The 12,352-nt window shown below is 46.6% G+C and overlaps 1 protein-coding gene across 1 annotated transcript in view; it reads left to right on the forward strand.

Annotated features, from left to right (window-relative positions):
- Nucleotides 1–12,120: 12,120 nt before the first annotated feature.
- The window catches only part of LOC309556596 (cathelicidin antimicrobial peptide-like), a gene marked incomplete at its 3' end in the record, with an annotated part of 37,810 nt that continues 37,578 nt past the window's right edge, over nt 12,121–12,352 (forward strand). The window contains exon 1 of the mRNA XM_082259035.1: nt 12,121–12,338. Coding sequence (XP_082115161.1) covers nt 12,171–12,338 — 168 coding nt within the window. The 5' untranslated portion in view covers nt 12,121–12,170. The remainder of the gene's footprint in view (nt 12,339–12,352) is intronic.

A 12,352-nucleotide genomic window follows, 5' to 3' on the forward strand; every position in this document is an offset into this window, starting at 1 on the left:
CGGGCTAGACGGTCTCCAAGGCCCTCCTCCACAAGTCCCCTTTTGGCTACCATTTGTACCATCCTGTAAGTTTATTTATCCATCATGACAGACATCGCCCTGTTAGGGCTATGACATTTTTAGACACTTGTCACATTTTTTGACATTCATATTTATTATTATTTTTCTTGCTAGACAAATCGATTGCTTCTGCTCCTGAAGAGTGTAGAAACACGAAACGCGTAGAGCATAACAGGATGCAATCCTTATGTAACCATTTTATATGTGTCTGTCTATAATATGACTGTACTTCATTTTTTGATACAATATATACTTCTGATATGTCTTGGTCAGACTGGTATTATTTATGCTTGTCATTATGTGTTTTTTACATGAATCAATATTGTAACCATCTGTTGTATTTTAATAAATTTATATTTTTTATACTCCTATGTTTTGCAATCAGATCTATTCTCATGCCTCATTCAAAGTCCCAACCTTTCTCTTGGGATGGGATGAGTGGCAGCATAGTGGGATGGGATGGGATGAGTGGCAGCAGTGGTGGTGGGATAGGATGGGATGGGATGGGTGGAAGCAGTGGTGGTGGTGGTAGGATGGGGTGAGTAGTAGTGGTGGTGGTGGGGGTAGGATGAGTGGAAGTGGTGGTGGTGAAGGGGGTGGGATCAGTGGCAGTGGTGGTGGTGAAGAGGGTGGGATCAGTGGCGGTGGTGGTGGTGAAGAGGGTGGGATCAGTGGCAGCGGTAGTGGTGGTAAGGGGGGTGGAATTAGTGGCAGCTGAGGTGGGATGGGATGAATAGCAGTGGTGGTGGTGAAGGGGATGGGAGGAGTGGATGCAGTGGTGGTGAAGAGGGTGGGATCCGTGGCAGTGGTGGTGGTGAGGGGGGATGATCAGTGGCAGCGGTGGTGGTGAGGGGAGTGGGATCAATGGCAGCAGTGGTGGTGAAGGGAGTGGGATCAGTGGCAGTGGTTGTGGTGGTGAGGGGGGTGGGATCAGTGACAGCGGTGGTGGTGAAGGGAGTGGGATCAGTGGCAGTGGTGTTGGTGGTGAGCGGGGTGGGATCAGTGGCAGCGGTGGTGGTGAAGGGAGTGGGAGCAGTGGCAGTGGTGGTGGTAAAGGGAGTGGGATCAGTGGCAGTGTTGGTGAGGAGTTGGGATCAGTGGCAGCAATGGTGATGAAGGGAGTGGGATCAGTGGCAGTGGTGGTGGTGAAGGGAGAGGGATCAGTGGCAGCGGTGTTGGTGGTCAGGGGGGTGGGATTAGTGACAGTAGTGGCGGTGAAGAGAGGGGGTGGGTTAAGTGGCAGCGGTGGTGGTGAGGGGGGTGGGATTAGTGGCAGTGGTGGTGGTGAGGGGAGTGATTAGTGACAGTAGTGGCGGTGAAGAGACGGGGTGGGATCAGTGGCAGCGGTGGTGATGAGGGGGGTGGGATTAGTGGCAGCGGTGGTGGTTAGGGGGTTGGTGGCAGTGGGGGGTGGGATTAGTGGCAGCGGTGGTGGTGAGGGGGGTGATTGGCAGCAGTAGTGGTGGTGTTGAGGGGGGTGGGATCAGTGGCAGTGAGGGGGGGTGGGATTAATGGCAGCAGTGGTGGTGAGGGGGGTGGCACCAGTGGCAGTGGATTAGATCTGAGTTGGGGGGGGGGGTGATTAGTAAGAGGCAGAGGTGGTGGAGGATGGGATCCGTTGCACTGACATTTGATCATCGATTCCCCTTCAGTGCTCATGTACCGGATCCAGAGATGCCTGTGTGTCATGGGTCTCTTGCAGAGGGGAGAGCTCCTTACATAGTTTGTGAGGTTAAAAAAAAGACATCAGTGCATCCAGTTCAACCTATGATGTGTGTGTGTGTTTGCTGTTAACTTAACATTGTATACCCCTGTATGTTGTACATTGTATACCCCTGTATGTTGTACATTGTATACCCCTGTATGTTGTACATTGTATACCCCTGTATGTTGTACATTGTATACCCCTGTATGTTGTGGTCTTTAAGGTGCCCATCTAATAGTTTTTTGAAACTATCGATGCTCCCTGCTGATACGACTGCTTGTGGAAGCGTATTCCACATCCTTACTGCTCTGACAGTGAAGAACCCCTTACATATTTTAAGGTTAAACCCTTTTTTCTCTAGTTTTAGTGAGTGGCCACGTGTCTTATTGTATTCCCTTTCTCTAAAAAGTTTGTTCCTTATGCTAGGGTCATCACTAGTACAGTATTTGTACATTGGTATCATTTCCCCCTCAAGCGTCTCTTCTCCAGAGAGAATTTCAGTGCTTGTAGTCTTTCCTCATAGCTGATGTCCTCCATTTCCCTAATTATTTTTGTTGCCCTTCTCTGGACTCTCTCCGGTTCCAGCACATCCTTCCTGAGGACCGGTGCCCAGAACTGGACAGCATACTCCAGATGTGGCCGGACCAGAGTCTTGTAGAGTGGGAGAATAATCTCTTTATTTCTGGAGTAAATCCCCTTTTTTTTATACATGCCACAATTTTGTTGGTTTTGCTTGCAGCAGCTTGGCATTGCATGCCACTGCCAAGCCTGTTGTCTACCAGTACCCCCAGGTCCTTTTCCATCTTAGATTTGTGTGTCTGACGCCGAAGTGCATTACTTTACATTTTTCAACATTAAACCTCATCTGCCATGTAGTTGCCCACCCCATTATTTTGTTCAGGTCCGCTTGTAAGGTTTCCACATCCTGCATAGAAGATATTGGCATGCTGAGTTTAGTATCCTCCACAAATACCGAGATTGTGCTGGAAATCCCCTCCTATAGATCATTTATGAATAAATTAAACAGGGTTGGTCCCAGGACAGAACCTTGGGGGACCCCACTATCCACACCCGCCCAATCCGAGTACTCCCCATTAATCACCACCCTCTGGACTCTCCCCTGGAGCCAGTTCTCTATCCAGGTACTCACCCTATGGTCCATACCTACATTCCTTAGTTTGTACAGTAAGCGTTTGTGGGGAACGGTGTCAAAGGCCTTTGCAAAGTCCAGATACACCACATCCACAGGCTTTCCTTTATCTAGGTGGCAGCTCACTTCATCGTAGAAGGGTAATAGATTGGTCTGGCAAGAACAATTTTTCATGAATCCATGCAGATTACTACTTATAATACCATTTTCATTACTAAAGTCTTGTAACATCCCCTCCAAAATCTTGCAGACTACTGATGTTAGGCTGACTGGCCTATAGTCACCCGGGATATATCTCGCCCCTTTTTTAAATATTGGTACCACGTTGGCTTTTTTCCCATCAGCTGGCACCATACCCGTCTGTAGACTATCCTTAAAGATCAAGAATAATGGTCTGGCAATCACCTGGCTGAGCTCTTTTAGAACCCTCGGGTGCAAGCCATCCGGTCCCGGTGATTTATTTATGTTAAGTTTCTCTAGTTTAGTTTTAAGTCTATCTTCTGTTAGCCATGGTGGTATTTCCTGAGGTGTGTTATTTAGTTCGGCCTTACAAGCTAGGTTCGTGTAGCCCCCCGATTCTTTTGTGAAGACTGAAGAGAAGAAATTATTTAACACATTCGTCTTCTCTCTGTCCTCTGTGGCCGGATTTCCTTTGTCGTCTTTTAGGGGGCCAATGTGTTCTGGCCTCGCTTTCTTACTATTTATATACTTAAAGAATTTCATGGGGTTTTTCTTACTCTCTTCCGCTATATGTTTCTTGTGTTCTATTTTAACCGCCTTGATTTCACCCTTACATATCTTATTACACTCTTTGTAATGCTTGAATGCTGCCAATGACTCCTCAGCCTTGTATTTTTTGAAGGCCTTTTCTTTAGTATTGATATGCATTTTATATTGGGAGTTTAGCCACCCAGGGTTTAGTTTTGCTCTTTTAAATGTATTTCCTTTTGGAATGCACTGGCCAATCCCTTTGTTTAGTATGCTCTTGAAGTACTCCCATTTTTCCTCCGTGTTCCTTGTTCCCAGGGTTCTATCCCATTTGATATTTTCTTGCAAAGAGCACAGTTTTGGGAAATTGTCTCTTTTGAAATACAGTGTCCTTATATTACCCTTGTGTTTCCTATTACTATAATTAATACTGAAACGAATTGACCTATGGTCACTGTTTCCTAAGTTGCCCCGTATTTCTATACCTATGAGTAGGTCTGTATTGTTGGTAATCAGTAGGTCTAGTACCGCATTGTTTCTTGTCAGTGCATTCACCTTCTGACCCATAAAATTGTCCTGCAAAACATTTAGGAACTGCCAAGCCTTGGCTGAATGCGCGGTTCCTTCTGCCCAATCTATATCTAAATAATTAAAGACCCCCATTATAATGACATTTCCCATCCTTGCTGCCAATCCAATCTGTGAAAGGAGGTCCGCCCCCCCTTCCTCCCTCTGTTTGGGGGGCCTATAGCATACGCCCAATATTACTTTCCCCATAGTGCCTTCCCTTTGAAGTTCTACCCATAGGGATTCTGCCTCGTCCATAGCTCCATTATTAATATCATCCCTCATATTTACCTGTACACTGTTCTTAATATACCCCTCCCCCTGTTTTACCTTCTCTATCTCTGCGATTAAGGGAATACCCCTAAATGGTCGCCAGCCAATCATGAGAGCTGTCGAACCAAGTCTCAGTAATCCTCACAAAATCTAAGTACTCCTCATACATCAGCAGCTCCAGCTCTCCCATCTTGATGACCAGGCTTCGGGCATTGGTATACAAACCTCTTAACTTTGACCGGATGCGTATATCCTCATTTGATGTTCTTTATATGCTGTTCTTGTGATTTTCCCCCATACCCAACTTGGATTTAGGAACTCTGAACACCCTTCCGCTAATGTCCCCATTTGTGCCCTCTGAATCTTGCTCCCCGCTGGCTAATTCTACATCTGTACCCCCCCCCCCCCACTACCTAGTATAAAAGCCCCTCTAACTTTTTGGCCATACTCTCACCCAGTACGTTGGCACGGTGCAATCCGTCCCTACTAAAGAGCCGGTGGCCGACTGAGAAGTCGGCCCAGTTCTCCAGGAACCCGAAACCCTCCTTACTACACCAGCTCCTCAGCCACTTGTTAACTTCCCTAATCTCCCGATGCCTCTCTAGTGTGGCTCGAGGTACAGGTACTACCTTGGAGGTCCTAGTACTCAACTTAGCCCCTAAGTCCCTGAAATCGTTTAGGACTCTCCATCTCCCTCTGCCTATGTCATTGGTACCCACGTGTACCATGACAGCTGGGTCTTCCCCAGCCCCACCCAGTAATCTTTCCACCCGATCCGTGATGTGCTGAACCCGAGCGCCCGGTAAACAACAGACTGTTCGGCACTCACAGTCTTTGTGACAGATTGCACTGTCTGTCCTTCTAATGATTGAGTCCCCTACCACCAGCACCTGTCTTTACTTTCCCTTTCTCCTGCCCTCACTGGAGGAGTTCTTCCCCTGGCAGCTAGGGGCGTTGTTCTGCTCCAGCAATGCTGGTCCCTCACTGGTTTCCCCTACACCACGCAACAGGGCGTATTTATTGGGGTGCTCAAGCCCAGGATCAGCCTCCTTGTCTTGTTCCCTTCTACCCCTCCTAACTGTCACCCATCTACTCTGCTCTGGTGCTTGCACCCCTATATCTCTACCCTCCTCTGTGCAGGCCCCCGGCCTGCACCTGTCGGGTACGATCCCAGCTCTCCTTCAGTATGGAGAGTCTTCTCAGTGCTGCCAGTTGCTTCCCTAGATTCAAGACCTGAGCTTCCAGGGAAGCAATGTGCTTACATTTTGTGCAGCTGTATTCGCCCTCAATCACATGATAGAAGAATGTATACATGCTACAAGATGTACACCGAATCGCATCTCCCCACCCGCCGGGCATTGTACCGACTAATCTAATCTAATGGGGATTCAGTAATTTAAGTCTGTCTTGTGTGGCTGTTTTCTAGCTTCCCAACTCTACTTTCTTACCCTCAAGTACTCCGCGACCCTCACAGATACTCCCAGACACTCAGGTACACTCAGGTACTCCCAGACACTCAGGTACTCCCAGGTACTCCCAGACACTCAGTTACTCACAGGTACTCACAGGCACTCAGGTGCTAATAGGTACTCCCAGACACTCAGGTACTAATAGGTACTCCCAGACACTCAGGTACTAATAGGTACTCACAGATACTCCGGTACTAATAGGTACTCACAGATACTCAGATACTAATAGGTACTCACAGACACTCAGGTACTAATAGGTACTCACAGACACTCCGGTACTAATAGGTACTCACAGATACTCCGGTACTAATAGGTACTCACAGATACTCTGATACTAATAGGTACTCACAGACACTCAGGTACTAATAGGTACTCACAGATACTCAGGTACTCCCAGACACTCAGATACTAATAGGTACTCACAGATACTCAGGTACTAATAGGTACTCACAGATACTCAGATACTAATAGGTACTCACAGACACTCAGGTACTAATAGGTACTCACAGACCCTCAGGTACTAATAGGTACTCACGTACTACTCTACTACTCTACATCCTCAGTCAGTGTTCAATCACAGTCACCAGTCTTACTTACCAAGTGTGTGTCCCTTTAAGCCTGACACTTGCAGTGCCTGACAGCAAATCCTCCCTCAGACATCAGTCAGTCTTCTTTTCTGCTCCCGCCTCTGTCACTTCCTGATCAGCCTCCCCTCAGCTCCTCTTCGCTGCTCTCTCTCTCTGTCCGGGGGGGGGGGTTTACTCGCCTCGCACCGACCGCTCCTGCAAGGGGGGGGGCTACCACAACGCTCGCCACCCGCACGCCACCCTCTCTTTCTTCTGGGGGGGGTTCTCGCACCGCTTGCCGCTGCTCTTCTCTTGAGGGGGGGTTTTACTCGCACACACTCACACCTTCGCTCCTCACACATGCACGCCATGTCAGCCTCTGATCCCCCGCTCAGTTCCCGCGCTCTGCTCCGGTCCACAGCACCACCTGCCGACAGCACAGCACCTCCCACTTTCAGCTGATTGGTGTCAGCTGGTCAGCTGACTCTGTCAGTGTCCACCTCCGCACATAGTTTGACTTCTCTCTCTCTTCAGAGAGCATGGGCGGGGCGGTCTCCCCCCCATGGCTGCAGCATGGTGGCCAAGACATACAGCAGTTTTACAGGACAGGTTCCACTCAGAACAGGCCTCGCCATGGTCGACCAAAGAAGTTGAGTGCATGGGCTCAGAGTCATATCCAGAGGTTGTCTTTGGGAAATAGACGTATGAGTGCTGCCAGCATTGCTGCAGAGGTTGAGGGGGTGGGGGATCAGCTTGTCAACACTCAGACCATACGCCGCACACTACATTGAATTGTTCTGCATGGCTGTCATCCCAGAAGGAAGCCTCTTCTAAAGATGATGCACAAGAAAGCCCTCAAACAGTTTGCTGAAGACAAGCAGACTAAGGACATGGATTACTGGAACCATGTCCTGTGGTCTGATGAGACCAAGATAAACATATTTGGTTCAGATGGTGTCAAGCGTGTGTTGTGGCAACCAGGTGAGGAGTACAAAGACAAGTGTGTCTTCCTACAGTCAAGCATGGTGGTGGGAGTGTCATGGTTGGTCTGGGGCTGCATGAGTGCTGCCGGCACTGGGGAGCTACAGTTCATTGAGGGAACCATGAATGACAACATGTACTGTGACATACTGAAGCAGAGCATGATCCCCTCCCTTCAGAGACTGGGCTGCAGGGCAGTATTCCAACATGATAATGACCCCAAACACCTCCAAGACAACCACTGCCTTGCTAAAGAAGCTGAGGGTAAAGGTGATGGACTGGCCAAGCATGTCTCCAGACCTAAACTCTATTGAGCATCTGTGGGGCATCCTCAAACGAAAGGTGGAGGAGCACAAGGTCTCTAACATCCACCAGCTCTGTGATGTCATCATGGAGGAGTGGAAGAGGACTCCAGTGGCAAACTGTGAAGCTCTGGTGAACTCCATGCACAAAAGGGTTAAGCCAGTGCAGGAAAATAATGGTGGCCACACTAAATTTTGACACTTTGTGCCCAATTTGGACTTTTTAACTTAAGGGTGTATTTACTTTTGTTGATAGTAGTTTAGACATTAATGGCTGTGTGTTGAGTTATTTTGAGGGGACAGCAAATTTACACTGTTATACAAGCTGTACACTCACTACTTTACATTGTAGCAAAGTGTCATTTCTTCAGATAAAATAAAATATTTACAAAAATGTGAGGGGTGTACTTACTTTTGTGAGATACTGTATATAATGTTTGGGGTTCTAGGTCATTTTCTAGCAACAAATCACAGATGTTTCCATATATTAGAAGGTAAGTGTAATATAAGTGAAATATACCGATCCATGCCCCTAGGGACAGAGTATGGAGACTGAATGCCTCCCTGCTGACAGATAGCGTTAGAGCTGCGGACATTCAGTCCACTTTGACGGAATACTTTACACTTAACTCTACCCCTGATACCTCAGCCCTCACCCAATGGGCAGTGCATAAGTGCGTCATCAGGGGCAAATTTATGGCACTCTCTTCTGCACTCAGAAAACAAAAGGAAGCCCTCATTTCCGATCTCCTGACACAACTACGAGCCCTTGAAATTGCTCATAAACAAACACTGGGGAAAAACACACTGACCAAACTCACCGAAACCCGTGAAAAACTTAAAGAAGAACTAGACAAAAGAACCAAACATAGCTTCCTGCTGTCGCAAAAACTATTTTATGAACACGCTAACAAAAGCGGTCGCAGCTTTCCTCGCAGCCTCAGTCAATGGTTTTGGGATGGGATTGACTGAGGCTGCGAGGAAAGCTGGCTGCAGGCTGACTGGCTCCTGTTCTGTAACAAAGGAGGAGAAGTGGAAGTGGATGCGCAAGCGGACCCATATTTACAGTGAAAGGCGTACAGAGGAAATTATCCTGGTGTCAAGGCTTATTTGCAATACTGTTGAGGCTCTTAAATATTGGCGTTGCGGTGAGTAGCGAACCAAGAGGGGCACTTTTTCACCTTGGAGCACTTTATTGTATAACCGGCACCGGAGCACCTTATTTTTGATCACCTAAGGGTTATCATTTCATATTTTTTATGGACTTTAGCACGATTTCACAGCTCTTTATAATCATATATGTATTTTAGCACCGAAATATTGCTATTTTCACAATATCTAATATATAGTTGTTTTCAAAAAATTGTTTAACAAAATTTAATATTCACATATTTTACTTTAGAGTGTCACATATTTTACCTAGGAGAAACCTAGTGTTATTTATTTATTTATACAATTTTAAGGGCTAGCGCTGCTTTAAATTTGTGTAGTATATCATTCCTAAGATTTTCTTAGTGTCGCAGCAGCTGCTCATTTATAGTCATACTATTTCTTTGCACTGAATTTATACACCATTTGGTCACTTGGAGATTTATAATTTAGGTATTTTTATTCCATAAGCGCGGGTATAAATTAGTTTTTTCACATTTGGCACATATTCCTCCTTATCCAACTTAAAAATTAATTTTTCAAAATCCTTTGCCCTAAATGTCACCCTACCGCCGAACGAAGTGAAACACTGCCAAGAGAACTTTTGGTTCACTTGGAAGTCGGATTCGATCACGTATCTAGGAATCAAAATTCCATCCAATCTACAACAGTTATACGACTGCAACTTCCCCCCAATCCTCACTAACATAAAGAAAGACCTACAAGCTTGGACCAAATTGACATTTTCATGGTTTGGTAGGGCAATCCTGAAAATGAGCATTCTGCCACGCCTACTTTATGCTTTACAAACGATACCCATTTCACTCCCCCTGACCTTCTTTCAGTCTTATAAACAACTAAGCACCGCGTTCCTATGGAATGGCAAACAGCCACGCATAACTTTCGATCATCTAACACTGCCTAAAAATAAGGGCGGGATTGGACTCCCAGACTTACATACCTATTATACTGCTTGCCACCTTTCCCGAGTAGTTGACTGGAATGTGCACGGACCCCACAAGGACTGGGTGATCATTGAGGGGGGATACACCACGCTAGACTTACACTCCTTACCCTGGCTATTGGACACTCACGTTCCCCAAACATTGAAAAGCCACCCTCTCATTGGTTCAACTATTCAGATCTTTAAACATGCCTGCAAAACATGGGACATTTCCGCAGTGCCGGGGCCAATGACCCCGGTCCGGTTGAACCCTGATTTCCCTCCGGGTATGCACCGCCAATATCTAGCACACTATGCCCTTGACCAAAATGCGCATCCTTCACTTCTATGAGGGAGATTCCATAATCCCTGCCCCTTCCATCGCTACACGCATGGAAAAACCTCCCATACCCAAATGGCCTTGTCTTCTACTCCACCGATACTTGGGCTATGCAACCCGTAAACACCCCTGTACGACACCCCCCACTCCTTTTGATAACCTCTGTTTGCAGGAAGGCCCACTCCGTAGAATTATATCCGCAACTCACTCCCTCTTGCTCGAGAAACTCGGCCAGCAAAAGGACAAACGCTGTGAGCTGTGGGAAAAAGACCTCTCTCTATCGCTCTCAGAACGAATGGGAACAAATTTTTACGATCAATCACAAATGCTCTTTAAATGTGTATACTCAAGAAAGCAGTTACAAAATTGTCTCCCGCTGGTACCGCACCCCGCAGCTCTTGCACAAGCTTTTTCCCTCGACTCCACAGACTTGCTGGAGATGTTTATCGGAAACTGGGACACTACTCCACATCCTGTGGTCCTGCCCAAACCAATCTTCTTTCTGGCAGGAAGTTCATAGGATCATTAAACAGGTGACTACGGATGATTTGGCCTTTACTCCGGCCCAATTTTTTCTCCAGCACTCCCCTGTCTCATGTAACACGTATACCAAATCTCTCACGGTGCACATGATAAACGCGGCCAGGCAATGCATTCCAGTACTCTGGAATTCCACGCAGTCCCCCTCAATTAAGCAGTGGCTTAAACGCCTCAAGGGAATAGCCGAAATTGAAGAACTTATTCACGTTGCGAAGGATTCCCCTACTAAATTTTACAAAACGTGGGCATGCTGGATTCACTACACGTCTACAGCGGAATACGCTCGCTTATGCCAATAAGAGTCTTTCAACTTGGATCAATCCTGAAGTCTGTCTCAATTATGTGACAAGATCTCCCTTGTGGGGGATTACTTCTGCTTTTGGCCAGGCTACCTCCACCCCCCCCCCTTTTTTTTTTTCTCTTCTTTTTTATTTTCCCTCCTTTTTCCTTTCCTCCCCCTCTTACCCCCCTCTCCCTAGTGCCTCCTTGCCCCACCCATTTATGCACGGTGCCTAAGGGCCGTCTGGCGGGTCCGGACGATGTGCACCCTCAGCCCAAACTTCATACCCGAACTGTGTTTACCAATATGCAGACAATTCCCTCTCTCCCGTTCTTGGATGCTACGCATACGGGATATCGGAATACTTTAGGACCTGTTCTGTTATACCACAATCAACCTGTCTGCATTTTCCCGGACCTACATGGAGCCTTTTCACTACTAAATCGCTCCTCTGTTCAGACATAATATAGTTTGTCTGTTACAGGTTCTTTTCCCCGCACTGGGGGTTAAGGCTCCGAGGGTCTTTGGCTGGTTGAGGTTTTATAGCTAATGCCCGTCTATATCTCAGGTCAATACTGTATAATACTTTTCTATTGCTGGTTAGTTGTCAATTGTTGGATCCTTTCCTAAGCTTGTACTTTGTACTTACCTAATGTTGCTGACTTATTTGTCTGTTATGCACTTAAAATTCAATAAAAACTGTTTAAAAAAATAAATAAAAAAATAAGTGAAATATAAGTGTAAGATTTGGTCGGTAAGCAGTAAGAGGATACATTGTAACGCATTTCTAGCTCCAATCTAACAGTTATTGGAAAATAAACCGACCCATTGCAGAAATTTTCGGTTCTCCTTTTCATATATTAATAAAAATTTTGCCTCCGGATAGAACACGGGACTAAGAATCTGAGATTGCGTCTGGCAAGGAGGTAAAGGATGTTGCAGGATTGGAAAGGTTGTGCAAGGAATTGAATTTGGCAGGTTTTAGATCTGTTGCAATTCCTGGCAGGCTGAGGATGTGGAAATCTCAGCTGGCATCTTATAATAATGTAGTCACATCTTCCAGGAAGGGGAAGAGACGGGGACACTATAAAGGGGAGATCACAGGGACATTCACCATACACCATCCTCCCAGGGAAGATGAAGATCTGGCAGTGTGTGCTATGGCTCTGTGCAATCACATTGGAGGTGGCTCACTCTCAGGATCATAAAGAACGGATCAGAGAAGCCCTGGATCTCTACAACCAGAGAGAGGATGGAGAGTTCCTCTTTAAACTCCTGGTAGAGCTCCCTGAACCCCTCCTGGAGGTAAAGTATGGATG

Source organism: Pelophylax lessonae, assembly GCF_965119305.1.
Source record: "Pelophylax lessonae genome assembly, chromosome: 5".
NCBI classification, from domain to species: domain Eukaryota; kingdom Metazoa; phylum Chordata; class Amphibia; order Anura; family Ranidae; genus Pelophylax; species Pelophylax lessonae.